The sequence below is a fragment of the Cebus imitator genome, unplaced genomic scaffold, assembly GCF_001604975.1.
Source record: "Cebus imitator isolate Cc_AM_T3 unplaced genomic scaffold, Cebus_imitator-1.0 Scaffold51, whole genome shotgun sequence".
Classification (NCBI taxonomy): domain Eukaryota; kingdom Metazoa; phylum Chordata; class Mammalia; order Primates; family Cebidae; genus Cebus; species Cebus imitator.
Window position 1 is genome coordinate 4,785,544 of NW_016107366.1, and position 24,476 is coordinate 4,810,019.

The 24,476-nt window shown below is 40.7% G+C and overlaps 1 protein-coding gene across 1 annotated transcript in view; it reads right to left on the reverse strand.

Annotated features, from left to right (window-relative positions):
• The window catches only part of PLPPR1 (phospholipid phosphatase related 1), a 301,713-nt gene that overhangs the window by 1,491 nt on the left and 275,746 nt on the right, over positions 1-24,476 (reverse strand). Inside the window, exons 5-7 of the mRNA XM_017527790.2 lie at positions 13,565-13,815; positions 9,845-10,021; positions 5,687-5,818 (exon numbers count right to left, since the gene is read on the reverse strand). Of these exons, the coding sequence (XP_017383279.1) occupies positions 5,687-5,818; positions 9,845-10,021; positions 13,565-13,815 (560 nt within the window). The remainder of the gene's footprint in view (positions 1-5,686; positions 5,819-9,844; positions 10,022-13,564; positions 13,816-24,476) is intronic.

Sequence of the window (24,476 nt, forward strand, 5' to 3'; positions counted from 1 at the left end):
TTTGAGACAGAGTTTCGCTCTTGTTACCCAGGCTGGAGTGCAATGGTGCGATCTCGGCTCACTGCAACCTCCACCTCCTGGGTTCAGGCAATTCTCCTCCCTCAGCCTCCCGAGTAGCTGGGACTACAGGAGCGCACCACCATGCCCAGCTAATTTTTGTATTTTTAGTAGAGACAGGGTTTCACCATGTTGACCAGGATGGTCTCAATCTCTTAACCTTGTGATCCACCCACCTTGGCCTCCCAAAGTGCTGGGATTACAGGCGTGAGCCACCGCGCCCGGCCCGCTTGGCTAACTTTCAAATTTTTTGTAGAGACAGTGTCTCGCTATGTTTCCCAGGCTGGTCTCGAACCCCTGGGCTCAACTGACCTTCCTGTCTTGGCCTCATAAAGTACTGGGATTATAGGCACAAGCTACTGTGCAGGGCATCCTCACCTAAACTTGCTCTCAATATAATTCTGTCTTACACTTCAGTATTTTCTAATACAAACATTTAAGGACCTCAGAGTAACTTAGCATCTTACACATTTTTAATGTAATGTTTTTAATATGAAACAGTTCCAGTTTTTAAAAACTTTCTGTTTTATCCTTTGAGTCATGAGTTACATAGAAGTGAGTTTAATATTTCAAAATGTATAGACTTTTTTTGGGTTTGTTTTTAGTTAACTTATTTTTTTGTCTAGAGAAAATGTGGTTTACATAATACAGATCCATTAAAATGTTTTTCTTCAGACTTGTATGAGAGCCTTGTACATGATGCATTTTCATAATGTTTCATGTATTTTGAGGAGGGTTACATATAATGGACATCAGATTAACCTTATTGATCATGTGTATCTTTACTATTTTTATTTGCTTATTAATAAGAGAAATGTATTACAATCTCCTATGACTGAGGATTCATTCATTTTCCTTGTAATTACATCAAATACTTTTTTGTCACTGGCTTACTTTTAATTAGTTTTAACTATTAAGCTTCTATGCATGTAATCAAACAGGTGAGGGTAGATATTTAGGTTCTTCTTTTGAGTAAAACGGGCTCTTCACTGTTGACAAGGTTATTTCTGAGTTGCAAAAATTCTCTCTCCATGTTTTCCCTGCCATTACTCCTCTATTCAATCTTGGCTGCCACAATCAGAAGGCTCAAGGATACTTTTTTCTTGCACTGGTGAAAAATAGAAACGTGAGCAGCAGATAGTATCTGCTCCAGGTCCATCAAATAGAAGCATTCAATTTTTAAAACTACATGTAACCTTCCACTTCTTGCAGACCCAAGGACTTGTCTTATATTTGAACTTAAAACTCAATGCTTTGGGTCTATGAAATTATTAAATACTTTAACAAATTGTGTCTTTGATCTAATTATTATGGCTTTTCTGATTCCTGTTTTTAGAACACTGGGGATTTACATTATCTTCTTTAGAGCTCAGATACACATTTTAGAAATAGAATATTTTGTATTTTTCAAGGTACTTCTGTCTGAAATCTTTGTGTAAACTCAGGTTTGGTGCATTTCTTTCCTAAGGCAAAAATATCCTTTTACTTCTGTAATATGCTTTCTATTTGGATAGAATATTCAATTTGTTAATATTTCTGTTTGACAAGAATGCAACTGAACAACACTCAGCTGACTGCTTATGTACATTGTGAGCCTGGGGGTGTAGAACATGGATAATTAAGAGTTGGTTGCTTTGGGATCCCAATAACTTTATAGAATCATAAAATAATACTTTGAAAAACTTGACTATTTTTGTTTTTGTAATTGTTTACTTTTTGGTTTCTTTATGGTATTTGAGAAAGATTTTAGAAAATGCACCCTGTCTCTATCAGCTATACCAAGGGGAATCACAGAATGCAGATATTCCAATTTGAGTTAATGTTTTAGAGAAGACCAGAGCACTGTGGCTCTGAGGGCTCCATGTGGCACAGGGAAAAGAATGTCTTGGGAGAAAGGGAAAGAGGGTGACGGGTGCCCTCCCCATTCAGTCTTCCCTTTAAGGTACTTTGAATGGTGGGATGGATTTCATGTGTTTGAATGTGTGCTCTGAAGAGAGGGTCTAATCTCTGATCCCAGAAATCCACTTCCTGGGAAGATGGTTCCGTTCCAAAAATTACGAAGATGTCATTTCTAGTAGAAACCATGGCTGTTGGAGTTGCAAGGGAAGTTCTTGCCCACAGGGGATATTTATTTTGGAAGAACTATAGCTCAGGCCCAATATATCAGCCCCCTGTAGCATGTTTTCATAGTCCATGCTGGGAGTTGTGGCTTTCAAAAAAGAGATTTTCATTGAATGAAATCACAGACTGTGTAATGTAGGAGAACAGCAGAGCCTTTAGAATTGGATGGGTCTTCATTTAATTTTGACTGGGTGATATTGGGCATATTACTTAAACCTGGTGCCTTACTTTCTTCATCTATAAGGTAGGATATAATAAAACCAATGCAGTATTGTGAATATTAAATGAGATGACTCTCAATAAATGCTAGTTCTCTTTTCTTGACCAACAAATAAAGGGCGTATCTTTCTAACTGGATATGTGGAAACGTTTAATACTAAAAGCAGATGGTTGTAGACTTGAATTTTTCACGATTGGTATGGATAGCATAATGTGAGAGGCACTGCTTCGCTTTAGCCTTCTGTAGCTTCATTCTGGCTAGCCTGCAGAAGTCCTGCTCATCGTCTCTCATAAATTTCTACTTTGCCTGGATGGTCAATTAGTGACTGTGGTTAAGTTTGAGGTTCTCGGTTTTGGCTAAAGTGACTACTTTAGGTTTCGGGACAAGTTTGTATTCATTCATGAACATTTATTTCACACCTTGTGATGCCAGGAAATACGGTTTATAGGGTCCCGATTGTCACAGAGCCCCAAGTCTTTGGAGGAGGCAGACATGAGGGAACACTTGGCTTTAATTAAGAGCGACAATCACGAGAGGCCTGGAGGGACCTTTGGCCCAAGCATGGTGTTCAGGCAAGGCCTCAAACTGTATCCATATGTGGTAACAACCATTGCCACAAAGATCTATTGATGGGCTTCAGAGAAATTCAGCTACTACCTGTAAACAATGAATAAATATCTATTTCAAGAATACTTTAGCTTGTGAATAGCGATTTTTGAAACTCTTTTTAGCACTTCGTTTTTGAATTTAAGTAGAATCCTCCAAAATAGAGCCTGGACATCTCTAGGTCTGATCAACAATCAATGGTCCTGAGAACGAAGAGAGAAAAAAAGCTGGGGACAAAGTCTGACTGAGGTCATGCTTGAGCAGTGCTGGGCAGAAGGAAGGGGTGTGCAAAAGGGGTGTTCTTGCATCAGGATATTCAGGGGACAGCATTTACAAGGACACAGACTGACACGTCTGTGGAACTCAGCAAATATTTTGTTTCTTTTTAAAGCTCACTTGTTGTCATTTTGCCCACCGCCCTCCCCCCCCCACCAATAGAGACTTGCTTTGACTTTACTAAATACAAGGATTGTAATTAGGGAACAAAAGTTAGAGAGATTCTATTTTACCATTTCATTACAAGGTATAGCTATTTAGCTAATTTGCTATTTAACCGGTAGCAACAGGCTATATATAAATCATCCAGAAAAATTTTTGTTAACATTGTATTTCTAGACCAAGTCAAAATGTTCGCCTTAATACAAGTTAAAGAAAAACAAAACGGCAATACTTGGTACTGTGTTAAGGGAGAACATTAAATATTTTTCCCAAAATGGAGATACTCCCCGCTCACCCAGTTCATTAATAATAATAGAAAGATTTAATTAAAGGTAAAAAGGCATAGGGTATTGAGACCAGCCTGGCCAATATGGTAGAAATCTATCTCCACTAAAAATTCAAAAAATTAGCTGGGTGTCGTGGTGCACACCTGTAGCCCCAGCTACTTGGTAGGCTGAGGTGGGGGAATCGCTTGAATGGGAAAGGTGGAGGTTGCAGTGAGCCGAGTTCACACCGCTGCACTCCAGTCTGGGAAACAGAGTGAGACTCCATCCCAGTGAAACAAACAAAAAGCATAGGGTAGTTTGTCTTAGAGAGATGTGATAGTTAATAATCTTTAAATAATGAAAATATTATTTTATATTGCACTGATATGAAATACATGATAATCCAAAGGGAAATGAGTTGCTTTTCCCTTACATCTTCTATAAAAATGGCTGAGTAGGAAAATGCCAAATACAAACAAGATTTCAGGATAAATAGAATATTACAGGAAATCAACACGATAGCAGGGCTCAGCTACCTGGAAAAGATGGCATGCTAATGAAAACCATATTATTAGTTGTTCCCTATCTGCTTAAAAAACTCCTACTCATCCCAGCTTTCCCACTTGCTACCTATAGGGCCTTGGGCAGGTAATCTACCATCACTCTCTTCAGGTTTGTTTGTTTTGTTTTGTTTTGTCTTGAGACAGAGTCTCACTCTATCACCCACACTAGAGTGCAGTGGTGGGGTCACGGCTCACTGTTGCCTTAATCTCCCATGCTCGAGCACTCCTCCCACCTCAGCCTCCAGAGTAGCTGGGACCACAGGCATGTGCTACTATGCCCAGCTAATTTTTGAATTTTTTTAGTAGAGGTAGGGTTTCACCATGTTGCCCAGTGTGGTCTCAAACTCCTGGGCTCAAGCGATCTGCCTGCCTTGGCCTCCCAAAGTGCTGGGATTATAGGCATGAGCCACCATGCTCAGCCTGTCTTCTGTATTCTTATCTTTACCTGTGAAATGTGAATCACAGAATCTTTTCAATAGGATGGTTGTTCAAGTAATAATATATTTGTAAAGCACCTAGCAATTGTCCTGGGCAAAATTAAGTGCTTCATATCATCTGTCCAGGCTCCTTTCGGTTGGCAAGTCTTCTTCCTGGCTTTCCCTGTCTTCTCAGACAGAGTAGACATTTTTCCCCTTCATTTGTATTCACACAGCACTTTGTGGACTGATTCAGCATGTCATATTATGACTGCCTATTTATAGCCACCATTCCTGATCATCTGTGAATTATTTATTTATTCATTAATTTTCATTTAGTAGAGATGGGGACTTGTTACATTGACCAGGTTGGTCTCCAACTCTTGGCTTCAAGCAGTCCTCCCACCTTGGCCTCCAAAAGTGCTAGGATTACAGGTGTGAGTCACCGTGCCTGCCTCTCATCTGTACTATTTGAGGGGAAGGACTGTATCCAGTTATTTTTTGTATCCCTGGTATGATACAGTTTCTGTTGCAGAGAAACGGATCAAAGTACTGTTGCATGAATTTTTGTCACAAAAACAGTTTCCTAAGGGACATTTAGTAGCCTTTTTAAATGTGCCCCCAGCTTACATCACCTTGTATAATGCAACCTTTTTCTTTCCAAATATAGTCCTAGTTATTAAGTCAAATTGATTTTCCATATGATTAGTCCAAATTTCATAAATGACATTATGTTATAGGTCGAAGTACCCTGAAACAGCTGGGGTTTATGTGAGACATGACTAAGAACTCTCTAAGGATTCAAGATTGCCAACCCCCAGAATAAATACAAGAATAACTTAGAGGAAAAAGTAAAGACTGCCTTTCGTGAGGGCCTTTACAATAAATGAATCAGATTGTCATTGAGGCTGGGTAGATAGAGTGGTATCAATGGATTGATACTGACCACCCAAAGTGTTCAGCCTGTGGGTTGGGTTGGCTAAAACTGCTTTACCATACCTGTGCACTTAAGGTTTCCAGAGGGCTTTCTATCCTTGGGAAAGCCATTAGGGGTACTCCACGGGGATCCTCAGGTTTGGGTTTGGAAGGAGATCCTTGTGCTCCTTTAAAGTTATGAACCACACACATTCCCTGCAGGATGAGGGGGGAAAAAAGAATGGGATCAGACAGCAGCCATCAATGCCTGGCCTTTCCCCTTGAATATCATCACCCGAGTGACCTTCTTCCTTTGAGTGGGGGGAAGGGACTATGGGAAGTACTGTGGAAGCATGTGTTTCATCACCAGAGGACCAGTAATAATCACTCCCCACCCCACTGGGCCCATTTTCTCACCTGTAAAATAAGAATAGTGACACCTACTTCATAGATTTGTAATGATTAAAGACACGGTAAATGCAAATTACCTCATAATAACATCTAAAATCCGTTGAGGGCCACTCTGTGTCTGGCACGACCCTGAGGATTATATCTGATTTCACTTAACCCACCCATCAATTTCATAAAGGAAGTACTATTATCTCCAGTCTAGATAGTGGGGCACAAGGAAGTTAGGTAACTTGCCCAAGGTCACACAGAGATTGAAACTCCAGAACCCCTACATCATACCTTTATACTATTTTGCCCCTTAAGAAGTGCCAAACATATAGCAAGCATGCAGCCTGTTAGCTGGTCTTTAACTCTTACCTTAGATCGTCATCCTCAATTATGACTATTTGCTTGAGATTAGATAACTCTTTAGTTTTCTTTTATTGCTTCCATTTAAAAACTTTCCCTGTAAGTTACTGCCCACATTTCTGTTTCCTGCTGAGGTCTCTTCATAACTGACTCTACCATCTTCCCTGCTCTTCTGTTTTGTTTTGTTTGCCCAAAAAGCAGCCTCCTTTTCCCTCCTCTTTCCACTTTCTTTGTTTCTTCATCCAGCATCTTCGAATCTTTCCTGCAGTTCTTCAAACCCTGTAGTCCGTTGGCATGCATCTTCTCTACCTGGCTCACCTCCATCTCACTCTCACACTCTTTCACTCCCCTCATCAGGAAATGGGAGCAGGGGGAACATGTAGAAACTCTGGCGTGAAGAGACCCAGGTCCTGCTGCTGGTTATTTGTTGGGTGGCTGTTGGGCAAGTTACTTACCTTTAAGCCTAATTTTCCTCATCTATAGAATGAGGGTAAAACTATTGTTCGAGTTGCCCTGGGAGCACTTGATTAGATGTATATAAAGCATACAGCATGTGGTCCCTGCTTTACTAATAACTTACTTCCCCTTTCCCCCACATTCCGCCTCATGGGAAACACAAACAGAAAGCACTATTGAACATTTGCAGGTGATCTGCTGCCATTCTCAGTGTTTGTCTTCTCTCTTTTTCTGTCTCCTCTTCAAGTCTCTGCTTTGGAATGCCTCCAGGCTCCTCCAGAACGTCCTTCCCCTCCCATTTCCCAGCTTTGTGTGTGTCTGTGAGGTGTGTTCACAGGCATGTGCAGACATGGGGGTCTCTCTCATTCCAGAGCAATTCAACCACAGACCTGGGTCTTACATAAAGGCCATTTGTGGGAAAACACATTTTGACATCAATTGGGAAGTCACTTGAAAGCACAAGCAGACCAAATAGTTACTGAGTGGTGAGAAATGGCTGCATGTTAGGGAGAGAAAACAAGTTTAATGTTGAGCAGAATTTGTGGGGATTCAGCAAACTCCAAATGTCATCCCACAAAGACCCTACAAAATTGCTTGGACAGTCAGAAAGGCTCTTCCTTTCTAACTGGGGATGGCTGGCTTCAGAACTGATGGATAGCAACACTGTTTGTCTTTTCTTGAGCCAAGGTCTTTATATACCATCGATCTCCCTTTGAAACCCTTCGGTTCCCTTCAAGTCACCTGTTTTCTTTCCTTCTTTTAAAAAAAGGATTTCTTGGGAACAGTAGTTGGGGGTAGTGGGACGAGGAGTTGGTTAACGGGTACAAAAATACAGTCAGATGGAAGGAATGAGATCTCACTAGCACAGTAGTGACAACAGTTAACAGCAATTTACCACATATTTCAAAATAAATGGAAGAATATATTTGGAATGTTCCTAACACAAGGTATTTGAGGTGAAGGATATCCCAGTTACCCAGATTTGATCATTATACATCGTATGCTTGTATCAAAATATCACACATACCCCCAAAAGTGTATAACTTCAATATATCCATAAAATGGTTTTTTTTTTTTAAAAGACATTCCTTAGGAAAATTCCTAATGAGAGATCAACATTTCATGATCACTTTGGTACTACTTTTCCTGCAACTTCATCCAGAGCATTTGCATTTTAGTCTTCATCTTTCACTATAGAAAGAATGCCTGGATCCATTCAAAATACTGGCATGTCCTCATTTTATTTCTCTTCACTTTATTGCATGGTGCAGATGTTGTGTTTTTAAAAGATTGAAGCTTTGTGACAACCCTGTGGGCAGCAAGCTGACTGAACCATTTTCTTCAATAGCTCATGCTCATTTTGTGTCTGTGTCAACGCTTTTTAAAAAGCCATAAAGTGCTTTTAAATTAAGGTAAATACATTGGTTTTTTAAAAATACATAATGCTATTGTATACTTAATAGACGACAGAATAATATAAACATAACTTTTTATATGCCCTGGTAAACCCAAAAGTTGTGTGCCTAGCTTTATGGTGATATTCACTGTTGCAATGGTCTGGAACCAAACCTACACTATCTCTGAGATATGCCTGTCATTTTGAATTAGAAAGAAGCTTCTCAATCAGTTTCCTAAATGTGAGCATTGTCTGTATCTTAGCAGATTTTTTTAAAGTTGGAAAACCAATTAGAGGCTGGGAGAGGCATGTGTGTATGTTGGGAGGAAAGGAAGAGGGGCTAGAAAAGGCAGCGTTAAGTCATGGGACTGAAGTCCATCTAGGGCCAGAGAGGGCAGAATAGGAAGAGGGAGGTCCTTGAAGTCTGTGATAGCTTCCTTCTCCTTGGGAGGCTTCCTGAATATTGTTAGGGGATTCATTTCATGCACCATATGGGAACCTCCAGACCTGATGATCCATCATAAATCTTTCTGGGCCTGTTTTAAGTCCTTGAAGATAATGGAAATCCTTATCTCTGAGGTGTGGCCATGCAATGGAATACTACACAGCAATAAAAAGAAATTAATTATTGATGCATTCTACAACAAGGATGAATCTCAAAATAGTGCTAGGTGAAAGATACCAGAAAAACATTACGATTCAATTACTATGGAATCCTGGAAAAGGCAAACTAATAGAGAATGACAGAAGATCACCAGTTGTCTGGGGACAAGGGGAAAGGCAGGGCAGGAGGGAAAGTAGTGTGCCAAAACTGATCCAATTGCACACTTGATGTGTCATTTATTGTATGCCTATCATGCTTCAATAAAACTGTGAGAGAGAAGACAAGAAAAATTAACCACTTTATCAAATTCAACTCTATTTAAGGGATTTCCTAGGTGAGCAGGTGGCCAGACCTCCATCTATTTGAGGAACTAAAACATAATCAGAAATATATATATAAAAAAAACTGTATTAACCAAAACTCTTCTCCAGGAAGATAGGTGGTTGAGAAGGCAGTTAGTGAAAATAAGATTCCCAAGAGGCGTGTTCCAGCAGTAACAGAGGCCCAACATGAAGGGTGGGTGTGACAATCGGCAGGGTTTTTTAAATTTCTGATTAGGAGATGCGACTTTGGAGCTAGACTTGAGTTTCTTGGAATGAGGGAGAAGAGCCTGCTTGATTCTACCAGTGTTCTTCATTCTGTTCCTCCCCCGAGCAGCACTTAGCGTCTGCCCCCAATATGCTGAGAGCAAATACTTAAAGAAGATTGGTTTGAAGGTATGCCAATTTATCATTAGTCTGCTTGGCCCCAGTTCCAAGCCCAATGTTGAAAGTAGAGCCAGCTGTTGTTCTTCTAGGGGAAATTCTCTCCCTGACACCCAGAAGAAATATGGCCAATCCTATTTGCGAAAGGAAAGAGTGTTTTGAAATCATTTTTGTAGCAAAAGTATGTACAATACTTGGAGGATAATTGCAATTCACAAGGTTGGGACAAAAGGAACCCAGATGGTGAAGTCTGGAAAACCTGACACAGTTTTTCAGAGAGAAGAAGAGGTGGGGGAAAGGTAAACAGAGGGCAGTCCACTTACCAGAAACAGGGCCACTGCCGTGCCCAGGATGAAGCCAGCAATCACGTCCGAGCAGTGGTTCCGATACTCGGAGACCCGGTTGAGGCCTGTCAGGAAAGCCGTGCAGAGAGTCCCGAGGCACAGCACTGGCTTGGCCAGTCGACTGCTCTTCGTCTTGATTGTGCTTGTGATGTACATCTGGAATACGGCAGAGGTCAGGGAGTGACCAGGCAGCCTCCTTGTACTGATGTGTACACACGCATGCATGTACACATGTATGTACGCCAGCATATATGCAAGCAGGGGCCCGCGTCAAAGCAAACACACTCACTTCCTTGAATAACTCCGCTAAGCTATTTAGTAAAGCGTTTAGGTAGGAAACTAGTGCAGCGAGAACAATGAGCGGATGTACATTCATCGGCCTTTTGTAATCTAGCGGACATGGGAACAAGTTGCTAGTGACACAAAGCATGAGCATTAATGATTAGATTCAGGAAATGAAGTTTTTATGTGACAAATGAAAGAATCATTTGGGGTATAAGAAATCCACATGAGAGTCTGAGATACCAAGTAAACCTTCTGGGGGAATGAAGCTTTGTGTCACACCTACAGGCAATTAATACCAAAGTGTTGACTGATTAGTTGATGGGCTGAATTAGAACCTACCAACAACTGTATCACATAAATAGGTTTCAGCTGTGCTAGTAAATGGACTCCCTCATTCCTCAGGACAGCTGTGATCGGCTTTATTCTTTCATTTACTCCGTTTCTTAAAATATTAAACTTTTCTATGTGTGCCACAATATGCAAAAGGTCGAGACCTGAACTAAGCAAAAGATGATGCACTTTATGACACTTGAGATGTAGGCAGCTGTTATTAGTTTGTTGTGGGGAGCTGGGTAAGACTTTTACGTTTTACAGGCTCAGTTAGCAAATGTGTCCCAGGCGGTCTAGAATCAGAGGAAGCTGTTCCTTTTTCAAATAAGTCAACACTTTTTTAGATAACCTTTGGTAATGGTTACAAATTACCACTAGAGGGCACCATTGACCTATTATTTCTTAACAAACGTGCTCTGTGAGTTGAGCAATCCTAAAAAGTAACATGCTGTGCTTCAAGCCTGTAATCCCAGGAATCTGGGAGGCCAAGGGGGGCGGATCCCCTGAGGTTGGTAGTTTGAGACCAGCCTGACCAACATGGAGAAACCTCGTCTCTTCTAAAAATACAAAATTAGCCGGGCATGGTGGCACATCCCTGTAATCCCAGCTACTTGGGAGGCTGAGGCAGGAGAATCACATCATCCGGCAGGCAGAGATGGCCGTGAGCCGAGATCGCGCCACTCCACTCCATCCTGGGCAACAAGTGAAACTCCATCTCACAAATAATAATAATAATCTGATACTTACATTCTATAGTATGTTTGTATGACCTAAGAACATACAAGTTTAAATAGATGCATTTTACAGTATTACAATAGAAATTCTTAATATCCTAGAATGATGCCTCAACACTGGTGAGAATACCAGAAAGTAGGAATCTCTTTCATGTAACAGATTCACTAGAAAACTGTGGTTACATCAAAGTTACCTAAATTACAGCATATTATTACACTATTTTCTGACTCTGGTAAGTGTTACTTAAAATCTATATATATTTAGTTGTTTATGCTAGTTTCCAATTATATCTTTTATAAATCTTTCCTATAAGATTACAAACTATTAAAAGCATGAGCCAAAAAAAAAATATAGAAAAAAATAAAGCATGAGCCTATGGTTAGTTGGTATTCTTCGTAGTATTAATTAGTGCTTAGGAAATCCTCGTTGAGTAGTTTCTAAAAGCATTTGACATGTAATAGAGGCTCAGAAGATTTATGCAATTGAAATCTTGTATCAGGGTTTATCTGACAATAGCCTGTGAGGCATGATTTGAATTGGGTAACACCTGAATCCTTGAAAACATGCTATATAGTAGCATTTATTCTGTGTGAGCTGATAATATTTACTTCTTTCTTCCCCAAAGAACTTCATGCCTCATTTGTTGAGACAGTAGTTTGTTGTAAGTAACAGAATAATTTTTATAATGGCACTATAAAAATTATTTTCACACAGCAACGACTTGAGTCTGATAAAAAAATACAGGAAAAGGCACAAGAGTACATTGTTTAGGGTCTAGATAATTAGGTCAAATCAACATTCTGAAAATTAGAAAATATGTTGAATACCTCAGAGGACTTTCTTTGTTTAAAAAATAAAAACAACTACATAGAGGTTTTTTGGTTTTGTTTTAGGTAAAGCAAAGACATTTAACAAAGCTATAAACTGTTTGTAAACTGAGGCTTCTGTGTTATTTGCATCCATGTTTCTTTAATGTGGGGGCAGCTGAAATCATTTTTGTCACATATTCATTAAAGAGTAGATCCAAAAGAAATAACTAGAAAGACTCGTATTCGGTAGTTGTTGGTTGGCAAAATAAACCTATACATGGGACACAAAGGCACTATCTGTTCCTAATTGTTTTAAATAAATAGACCAGACTCGGTCACAAGAATGTGTGTTAATGATTAGGTTCAGAACATGCAGTTTTTATGTAACAAATTAAAGAATCATTTGAGGCATAAGAAACTCCTGAGAGTTTTCACCTTTTTTCCACCTTAGTGGCGATGGCACAGACCCCTTTTCTTCCCCCAGAGGCAGAATGTGCCTCCTACAATTACACTCAGTGACAGGAAGGGTAGCATCTCCTTGGGTGGGGGTGAGCTGAGGGCACACTCGGAATGTTTGGGAAGAATGGGCAGTTTGAAAGCAATCTTCCCTGTGTCTTTTCCCTTCTCCACTTTCCATTGAGAATCACCAGACTAGTCATATTCTGAATATAAAATAAGTTGAAGTAAGGAAAGGAGGTGTTTTTGGCCAAAAGTTGCTCTACCACTGGTAAATGTACCTGATGTCCACCAGCAGTATCTTATCAGCCTTTGGAGCCTTTGAGCTGATCCCTGTCTATATTCTGGGTCCTAAGGATGCATAGGCCAGACAAGAGGGAAATGAGGTTATTTACAAAGTGAATACAGTTAAAAAGTTGGAAAATAAGACACCATTGTTCTTTAAGATGTGGGACATACTTTGGTTTTTCTGTTACTAGAACAAAAAAAAAATAAATCATACCCCAGTGGGGCAGCCAATGGCTGTGCAATCTGGGAGACAATGAGAAACAAACTTTGGGTGTTCAGGTTCTTCTGGGATCATCCTGTCTCCTAGCAAAGTGATGGAGAAAAGTGTCAGAGCAAAGGAAAGCTGTGTATTCATCCTTCTGCATGTTGCATGCTTGTAAATTTCTAGGCAGGTGTGAGAAGATGTACTGTTCTGAAACCAACCAAAACTTTGACAAAGAGTACTGTTGTGGGTGGTGAGGAAATCTCAGGCATGGTACCGGGAGTCTGGGTCTCTGCTCTAGTTGTATGATCTTAGCTGTTGTCTGGGCCCCAGCTTTGATATCTGTAAAATGGGAGGATGTAATTAGGTGATTATCAAAATATTCCAGAACAAATATCTTCTGGCGGATCAGGAGATTGAAAGTGGGGTAGAAGTGTCGGCGAACTATTATATCAATAGCATAGTATAGAGAAATACGCCATACATAACTTTAAAAGTCACTATAAGTGACAATGAAAGAATGGAGACAGAGGGCAGGGAGACACATACCCCACCAAAAACTGGACTTAAGAGCGACAAGACTCACACACTCACCGTGGCATATAAGGCGGAGTAAATGCTCAGAGCAGCGTGTTTGGAGGGAAATGATCTCCGAGCCTTTTCTATCACTTCCAGGTCCCCAGTACAAATGTTCCCATTGTTTATAAACTGGTGGTGCGCTTGGCAGTCTGTACTGGTGTAGTTGGGCTTGCACACAGTCAGGAAGTATGGTGTTAAATGCCCAGTGACCACTTGTCCGGCATTTACAAAAATGTCAGTAGCAAAAAGTCCAAATGCAAACACCCCTATAAGAAGATTTAAAATCATTAGGAATGGTAACATACTCCATCGATTGCATTTTTCTCCTAAGAGAAAACAGCGGTGAGAGTCCATGATGAACTATTAGAAAGATCCTAAGTACTCCCCAAGTATCTTTCTAGGGAGTCATGCCCACTTCCCAAATCACCATTTCTTCCTAATTGATGCAGACATTGTACTGTTAGCATTTTATGGTTTTGTATGAGTAGTTTAGAAAAAGCACAGTCTAACTAAAAGAATTTGCATATTGGAGTCATATAGACCTGTGCTCCGGTCTCATCACTGGTGACTCATTTACAGTATAAATTACTTATCTTCTTTGAGCTTTGGTTGCCTCAGCTGCATAATGGAGGGAGGGGGTAGTTTGGGGAAAATGGAATGATATATATGCCAAATACCCGCTATGGTGTCTGAGCAATTAATCAACATCAGTTCTCTCTCCTTCTGTACAAAATACATTCTCCTTGATTTTACTTGGAAATGCACAACCTCATGGGAGGAGTTATTCACAACATCATGGCAGGTGAGAGTAAAGGAGGACCTTATGAAATTCTTGTTTAAAAAAGCATTCTAGAAACCTTGATTGAATTGGAGTTACATTTGATGTCAGAAACAGAAAATAAGAATAAAGGAAAAGGGTTAAAAACAAACATTGACCATTAGTTTCCTATTGCTGCTGTAACAAATTACCACAAAATGGCTTGCAGCACCGCAAATGTATCCTATTCAGACTTCTGTATTCTGGAATTCAGAAGCCTACAATAGATTCTGCTAAGCTAAACTCAAAGTGTTCGCAGGGCTGTGTTCTTTCTGAGTGATCGGGGTATAATCCCACCTTTACTTTCCCATATATTCTAGAAGTTTCCTTCATTCCTTATCTTATGGTTCCCTCCCAGCAGTTCACACCATTCCAACTTCTGCCTTCACTGTCATGTCTCCTCTGACTCTGACCCTCCTGCCTGTCTCTTATAAGGACCCTTGCGATTATATCTGCATAATCCAGGATAGTCTCCCTTTCACGACCTCAACCACACCTGCATTCCCTTTTGCCATGTACGGTAACATTCAGTTTCCAGGGACGTGACCATCTTATGGTGGGCAAGAGTACGTTATTCTGACTTTGTTCGTTGGCAAACCCTGTGAGTAAGCTATACTTCCTGGATTTTATCTGTTCTCTGGTAAATTTCATAGGATTAGCCCCAACAAGCTTGAACATACATTATTTCAAGGCCTGTATATGACATCTATGCACTGAGAAAGGCTGTGTAGAGCTATAAGTGGCTTGAAGAGATGAAGATGTTTTACATGCAATTGAAGGTAGAAGTTGACAAGTGTGAGAGGCAGCATTAACCCTTGTAAATGTCAAGGGTCTGCTATAGTTTCAATTAAATGTCTACCCAATTTTGACTCCCATATTCAATGTTCTGAATCTTCAAATGTGCTGACTTCAGCACCCCAAAGTTAATCCATCGTAGCAGAAGTGAAGAGAAGTTTGGCTAAAAACTTTCATCTGGCTTTCACTTTTATCTGTATTGATTGCTATAATTTTCCTTTTTGTGGCTTTGCCAGAATGTGCTTTATCACAACGAGAGCTAGCTCTTTTAATAGCTTCCACTGGCTCATACTTATTGAGTCTGACCTCTGAGAGCAGGCATTCATTGATCATCGGAGGCAGTTTTCACCCTCACGAGCTGGAAGTCTGAATGGTTGGCAGTTTTCTACATCTTCAGGCAAGATTCTCAAAGACCAGTTTGCTGGGTCTTTCAAGGGGCAATACATCTGTCCAGATATAATTTTTCCAGGAAACGAGGGTAATTTATGATCTGAAAAAGGAAAAGTGGCAGCATCTCCCTTTGGCATTTTGTCAGAAGTGTTTTCAATTAGGACGGGTTTTGTTCTTTCTGTGGCTGAGGATTTCTAGGCTTTTGGGTCAGTGCCAGCTCCACGGTCACAGTGATCATCTGATGGCCAGCTCTCCATGCCACTGTCCTGTATGCCAAGGCTGAAAGTGGATTTCTTGTCTTTGCCTTCTGTGAATTGTGTCTGTTTCTCCTGTTGGCTTCAGGAGCATCTGCTGTCCAAGAACTTCCTTCTGGTTTGTTTGATCCAGCTTCAGAAGGTACCACATCTGCTCGGAGAACCCACCTGTCTGGTGCAGGCCACACCAACAAAGCTCACTGGAACCTGTTCTGGTGACTCACAGACCACGTCAGATCATACAGAGCTTTTCTAAAGGAATTCAAGCCATCTCTGTTACTTAACCCTGAGCTCTTTGTGTGTATTTTTACAAGCCTCATAAGCTAAACACAGCTACTTTTGCCCTCAGAGTCAGATGAAACACCATTTGATCTCTAGTATTGCAGGGTATGATCTGAAGATGTTTTAAAAAGGTATCTCCTTGGCTTGGTGTCTAAAATTCTTCAGGTGAGATCATATTTTTAACAGATATGTTTCATTTCTGTAACCCTGCACCCCTCAGAGATGGTTCCATTTATCTTAAGGCTCTGCCCAGTCTTTGATGTTTCTTACTTCAGAGAAGCTGATTATGTTTCTGAATGGATTTTCCAATTTATAGCACACACAAATGTCCAAAAGTGAAGCACTTTTGATTTTCTAGAGCTGTATGCTTGTGATTGGTGTGGCTGTGTTTGGAATTCTGAATATGTTTGGTTTGGAAGATCAAGAGCTATAACCCGGAGGGTGAGATGGTGTTGTGAAGTTTCTGAAATCAACTGCAGAGCAGTGGAGGAAGGCGGATGTGGGTGTCACAGGAGGAGCTGGCGCCCTGCCTGGTCCGATTACAGGAGTAAAGAGGCACTTCCAGGCTCCCTCATGCTGGTGTCAAGCCTCAGGGGCTGGGAAATACAAATCTCCAGAAGGGTTTTTTTGGAAATGTGGATGAAGGGCATCCTGTCCCTGCTGGGGTGTAGACTGGGAGCCCTACAAACCTCTTAGAGAAGTTTCACATCCAGGTCGGTACCACAGCACAGGGTAACTGCGTTAGCAATGGCCAAGGATGGGTCAAATTAGTTGAGAAGAGGCTTGGAAGAAGGATACAAAAATTGGCATCTGCTGCTGATGGCCATGATCAGGTCCCAGTAACATGGATGTCTAAGGAAACCTGAGCTCTTTGTGGCCAAAAGAATGTAACTGATACACACTGGGCTATGCGAAGGATGAAGAGAGAGGATGATGAAGGTGTTAAAGTCTCTTTCCTTTTTTCTCAGGGTTTTACCTGGACCCCATCTGATCTTATGTGGGATATCTCTGGGCAAATTAGGATCTTTGATCCTTAGTAGTTTAGCACGTGAAGTGAAATTCTGTGACCCTGTTACTGCTATGGACTCAGTGCAGGACTCCAGCCCTTTACTTCACCAAGAATGTAGTAGAAACAGTGATGGAACCAGGAAATATGTATGATGGGGATCTTGGAAGCCACCAATAATTTGTCTACTGGCAAACAATGGTAGGGCTTATCCCAGGATCCCTTCAGAATTGATAAAAATACAGAATCAGATGCTCTACTATGCTGTCCACATAGTAGAGTTTCATCAGGAAGCCTAGATCCATGCAACAGAGTAACAATTAGCAGGGGTTGGTGGGGCCAGCAAAGGAAGGGCCATATGCCTTTTAAGCACAAAAAGTCTGGGACCTTGGGTAGAGCCTCAAAACTGAACGCCAAATGTTGCATACTAGATTATAAATGTGTCATTTTTCAGTCAAAAAGGCCCTTTGCTGACAGCCTCTGATGGATTGTCTCTCAATTGTCCACTAAAATATATGTGATGATAGTGAAAAAAGATGGAAGCTTTACCAACAACTGATGTCACACTGAAGGGAGGATGAGTGAGAGGTGTCCACTGTCAATAACCTTCATATGGAGTATGTTGAATCTCTCTTACACACACTTGCATGTATGCGCGCATGTGCGTGCACACACACACACACACACACACACTTGCACCTCATGGAAAACTCAAGCTTCTCCTCAGAAGACAGACTACAGAGACTGCAGGAGAAAACCTAGGGAAAGGTTTTCTTTCTGTCGTACTATCTGGGCCCCTGACTCTAAGATCCAGGATTTAGACTCCCTAGAAAACAAGGCTTGTGTCCCTCCACCGGATCAGTTCTCTCTGAATTTGCCTAAGGCTCTCTCCTCTTTTGTTTTTTTCTAAACATTTAGAGAGAGACTCCTGGACAGGAACTAGGCAGGAGGTGGCAGGGGCACAGGCATGGGCACTTCGCGTTCTAAGAAGACTAGAGCCACGTGTTCCGGACAGCATGGCTGCTGCTGCTATGGTGGCGTGGTGCGCACTCTATCTTTAGGGTATCCGTGAGCCACACAGTGCGGACAGCGAGGCTAGTTCCTTGGAGCTGAGGAGCTCTAGTAGGATGACCGCTAACTAGGGACTGGACGTGGGGCTGTCTACATCTGCTTTCAAGCTGTAGCTCTGAAAAGTTGGCCAAGAGCAAGTCACGCTTCTGTTGGTGAACACTGAGTGTGCATAGGTCTTACCCCAGTTAAGAATAAATAGGGAGAAATCATCACAGGTCACATGGGATCTTGGAAAAATCTCCTATTTTAGACTAGTATGGTACCATTATTTTCTTTCATATTCCTTGATTCAGTAGGAAGTTTACACTTGCCTAGATTATTCAATAATGTCCATCTCTCACATTAGAATTGTTGAATATGCAAGCTTTATTACAGCAAGGAACACATTTGTTTTTGCTCATCCATTGTATTCCCAGCACCTAGTATCAAAGTGCTAGACAAATAGAAAATAAGTGATCATTGAAAACTGGGATTTTGTAAGTGTCTCGTGAATTGGGAAACTGTAAATTGTAATTCACAAATCAAAACATTCTTCTAATGCAGCAAAAAAAAAAAAAAAAAAAAAAAAAAAAAAAAAAAAAAAAAAAAAAAAAAAAAAAAAAAAAAAAAAAAACCACAAAAAAAACCCAAAAACAAAAAAACACTACCTTTGAGTGTCAAGATCTATGCCATACACAACAAATGCTTTTTATTGGAGATGTTTGTGAAGGACAAGAAATTGAAGTCATGATGAACTTGGGAAGTACTGATGGGTACATGTTTTTTGAGACATACATATTTTAGAAATGTTCCTATTTCTGATTCTGAGAAATTGCAGTGGTTGTTAGTTTCAGTATTGACACATGAGTACATGAAAACTCCTATACATTTTCATGTGGGGAAACTAACACAAAACTTTAAAAAAGGGAAGAATAGTGAAAAAGACAAAATCAATTTATCTGGATTATGTTAGCAACAACTCTGCAACTATGTTGAAAGGGGAGGGAAGGGATGCTCCCATCCTAGCAGGACAAAGCCACTCTGTGGGCAGCTGCTTAGTCTGAACTACAGCTTGTGCCGCCCCTTCCAACTTTCCTTAACATTCATTCTCAATCTCCTATCAAAAAACTTGGCTGAGTATGGTGGCTCACACCTGTAATCCCAGAACTTTGAGAGGCCGAGGCAGGCGGGTCACCTGAGGTCCGGAGTTTAAGACCAACCTGACCAATATGGTGAAATCATGTTTCTACTAAATATATAAAATTAACCAGGTGGGGTGGCACATGCCTGTAATCCCAGCTACTCAGGAGGCTGAGAAAGGGGAATCGGTAAACCTGGGAGGCCGGGGTTGCAGTGAGCCAAGATTGTGCACTGCACTCCAGCCTGAGCAACAAGAGTGAACTCCTTCTCAAAACAAAAAACTGTTAAACTAGGGCCAGGCACAGTGGCTTGTGCCTGTAATCCCAGCATTTTGGGAGGCCCGAGTGGTGGATCACTTAAGGCCAGGAGTTCAAGACCAGCCTGGCCAAAATAGTGAAACCCTGTCTTTACTAAAAATATAAAAATTAGCTGGTGGTGGTGGGCGACTGTAACCCCAGCTACTCGGGAGGCTGAGGTAGGAGAATCACTTGAACCTGGGAGGTGGAAGTTGCAGTGAGTCGAGATTGTGCCACTGCACTCCAGCCTGGGCAACAGCAAGACTGTTTCAAAAAACAACCAAAAATCTGTTAAAAGAGGACTGTTCTTTTGTTTCTTTATGGTAAAATGATGTCATGAAAGAGTGATAGTATGTCGTGTGTATTGACGATACTTGAACATTTTCTCATTTTCAAAATCTAACCAGCTTTGTACATCTCTTCATGGTAGCTCTTCTACCACAATTTCCACAAAATGAGAAAACGTGCCCTGCCATCAGCTTCTGGCCTCGGTTTTGGTCGAAAAAAATGATGAAAAATCTTATCTCACACAGATATGTACAAGCAAATGGCAGGGGTTTACCAGTGCCATTTTCGACAGTGTGAAGGGAATACCTAACGAATGTGGTATATGTCCCCAACCACATTCTGTTTCAACCACCAGCTCTTATTCTAGATCACATCTTTCATCAAATCACCATTAGAAATGGAACACAGGATTAAAGAAACATACAGCTCACGTTTGCTTTTTCTTTTGCCACATCAGGATCCCCAGTAGACAACCTCAATCTAATTCCATTTTGCCAAGGTACCTCAATTCAACTACTGAAGACCACTCCTTCAGGAAACGACAGTTTCTTTAGGGAAAGGAAAAGTGGTAAAAATGCTTTCTCAGTAACATGACTGGAAGTTTCCTATGAAGATAATTTATCTGAGGCTACCATGTTCATCCCATTTCTTTATAAAGATGTACTGAGCTGATGAGATGTTTAACTATGACTGCTGTGGACACCAGGTAATAATCATTAATAGTAGCTGATATGCTGTGCTTAGTACATACAGGGTATTGTTCTAAGTGCTTTGCGATATTAGTTCACCTAATGCTCACCACAGCTTTGAGGCAGATCTCCACATTTTACAGATGAGGAAATTGAGATACAGAGAAGTCAATTAATTTGATGAAGATCACACAGCTAGTAAGTAGAGGAGCTTGGGTTAGAAAACAAACAGTAAGGATCCAGACAGTCCATACTCTGAATCATAATTCTCTAAGCTTATTTTTCCATGTATTAACATACATATGGATAAGCATCAGACCATAAAGATATTTTAGCTTGTGCTTGGGAGCACGTGTGTGCGCGCGCGCGCGCACACACACACACACACGCACACACACGCAGCACTGAGAAGAGGCCAGGATTTTATAGCATGTCTCATGAAATGTATTGTACTTGCCACAATAGAATAAGAATTCTTCAATTTTGTAGTCTGTTTTCCAAAAAGAAGATGATGGAATATCTATGACATGTCATCATTTGAATGAGGCACTTTTCTCATCACTTTAGCAATAAATCTGAGTTTTTTCTAGTATAATACAAACACAATTGGTGCAAATTGATCCATATGTCTTATATATTGTGCTTCAAAAATAAGTTTCTGACAAAACCTAATACATCAGTTCCTTGGATAGTACATGTCAAGTGTTTACAGAGCAATGCTGCAGTCTCCTTCTCCTATAGATATTGCACAAACACCAAAGGCTGACAACAGCCTGCTTGTCTTGATCAGATCATTGAAATCATACAAATAGATTTTATTTAAATGAATTAATCTGAACCTAGTTACTTTGTCTGTTAAAATGAATTATAAGTTGCCCTTATGTCACAGGGCAATTATTCAAATCACAAAAAACAGTTGTATGTAATCCCAGCACTTTGGGAGGCCGAGGCGGGTGGATCACGAGGTCAAGAGATCGAGACCATCCTGGTCAACATGGTGAAACCCCGTCTCTACTGAAAATACAAAAAATTAGCTGGGCATGGTGGTGTGTGCCTGTAATTCCAACTACTCAGGAGGCTGAGGCAGGAGAATTGCCTGAACCCAGGAGGCGGAGGTTGCGGTGAGCCAAGATCCCGCCATTGCACTCCAGCCTGGGTAACAAGAGCGAAACTCCATCTCAAAAACAAAAACAAAACCAAAACAAAACAAAAAAACAGTTGTAGAAACACTGTCCATTGTGAGCCCTTTATTGACATTGCTGTTATACCTGAGGAAAGTAGATGTAACAGAGGGAGGTGGTTATAAATTGATTGTAAAATTATTTTTAAAATGAAGGAAAGAGATAAGAAACCTCTAATTCTAACAACCTAAAACAAATATGACTCAGTTATTCTTCCTTTTTATTAATAAAGCACTTTTTACAATGCAATAACCTAGAAGTTTTATAAAAAAAAATACCCTGTATATTTGTCATTGTAATTAGTCAACATGATAAGTGAAGATGAGGGATAATTATTTACTAAAGATGACGAGTAATCAACTAGAAAGCCCATCAAATATTTTTATAAATAAAAAACAAATACATCTTCCCTAAAGCACAAAATTAGTAGACTTCTTAACAGGATTTTATTTCAAGAATGTCCTCTTTACTCCTTTGACAGGACAATTCCCCAGTGCTTTATCTCACAAATATAAGCCTTCTCTCCTGCCACCTGGCCTCTGCATACCTTCTCAGTCCCTCTGGGCAGTCTAATTCCAAATGCTGCTTAAAAGAGAGGAAAACCAAAAAGTTTGTCAGAGGCCATGGTAAATTTAAAGTGGAATGGAACATGTGGATACAAGTAAGTCTAGAAAATAAGCCCTGGATACAAACTAAATGTGGAGAAAAAAATGTCGCTACCAAGAAATACCAAGTGATATTTAAATACAGGAGAATCGAGGCCTGTGTTTTTGATATCACCTGTATTTTTAGAGGGCTTCCAGAATTTATCAAATACTGCTTTTGTGATTCCAAGTTTATAAGTTTCTAAAGCTGAAGCTGATGATCTGAATCTACTCCCATTCCTACCACATGATCAGCATGAAGCCCCCATAGGCAGCTGCCAGCCCTGTTAGTGATTTACAGATATACTAGATCTGGCGCTGTTGCTCTCTGCTTGATGCACTTCCTCAACACTTTCATTATGTTCTAATGTAATAAATTGTTTCTGCTCATGCCTGTAATAGCAACACTCTGGAAGGCTGAGGCTGGAGGATCCCTTAAGCCCAGGAGTTCAAGACCAGCCTCAGCAACCAACATAGGGAGACCCTGTCTCTACAAATAATAATAATAACAATTTAAAGTTAACTGGGCTTGGTGGTGTGTGCCTGTGTTCCTGGCTACTTAGAAGGCTGAGGTGGGAGGATTGCTCCAGTCTGGGAAGTCAAGGCTGCGGAGAGCTGTGATTATGCTACTGCACTCCAGCCTGAATGACAGAGTCAGACTCTGTCTCAGAAAATAAACAAGTAAGTTGCATCGAAAACATACACTACTTTTAAAAAATTATTATAGAAAGCTTTGAAATTACTCTTTACTCACTGTTGAGTCATGTCATGCCTTACTATGCCTAATTTTGTCATATGAATATTTTTGTCATACAAAATAATTGTATAACTTCTTAAAAGTCTTTCAAATATACTTTAAAAAGCAAAAAAACCTTTACAACAGCGGTTGTCAGCTGAGGGTGACCCTGCCCTAGGGAACCTTTTGGAATGTTTGGAGACATTTTTGATTGTCACTAGTGGAGGAGTAAGTGATCTCAGCATCTGGTGGATAGAGGCCGGGGTACTACTAAACATTGTATTAATACAACACACACAAGACAGTATTCTATTTCTACACAAAGAAGAATTTATCTGGCAGAGAATGTCAATAGTGCTGAGGGTAAGAAACGCTGCTTTACAACAATTAAGTTCACTGTGGTGTCATGAATTTGCATTGTCTAGCCTGCTCAGTGCTAGAGAAAGTAGTTCTCTGCTCAGTCCTTTATTGCAGTCCAGCCTCCAAACACTGATGCGAAGAAGGACCCTCAGAAGAGGATCACCAGAGTCTCGTATGACTCAATTTTCCTCTTGATAATTAGGGTAACCTATGGAGTTCTTGGGTAACCTGTTGAGTTCTAGGGTGAGAGTCTTGTTCAGATCGGTGATACTCTGGCTCACCAAGGATGAGTTTCAAAGGGGGAATAGATTCAGTCTCTGCACGGAGCAGAGGAACCAAAAGCAACCTCATCACAATTGCTTGAGACTCAAGCAAAGGTTGCTCCCTGGTTATGCCTTCTAGGCCAGTTATGGTCTCAGCTTCAGCATCCTTCCTCCCCTACATCATTGAACTCCAGCCACAGACCCAATCCTGATCCCTAGTAGGAAGTAGCAAAAATCTTAGTCTCTACGTCTGGTGACTTGGCTGCTTATGTGGTCCAGAAACAGGGCTTCCATATTTTTCTCCTTAAGATTCTTCCTGGCTCTTTCCTCTTGACCTGTGTATCTGAGCTTCAGCTATGGTTCCTGTTGCTGAGTTCTAGAAATTATCTCCATCTGTGTAGAGGTCCATGTCTTGCCTTGCTCTTGACGTTTGTCTTTTATGGTCTAGACTAATGGCTCAGAAAGAAAGTTGGGTGCCTGGGCACTGTTCCTTATCTTTAGACTACCTAGGCAGCTTGAATGTCCTTGGTCAGCACATGGAGCTGATCTGGTTCCCTGGGATCATCCCTGTGTTGATTGCTCTGTCGTGCTATGAATTCACTGCCAACTTGTCAATTCTCATGGTATGACAACCTACCCTCTCCATTTAAAATTACATACCTGCCACCACAAACTCCCTATTTCCTTTTCCTAGTTATTTTTCTCTGTAGCATTTATCTTCGAACACTATAATTTA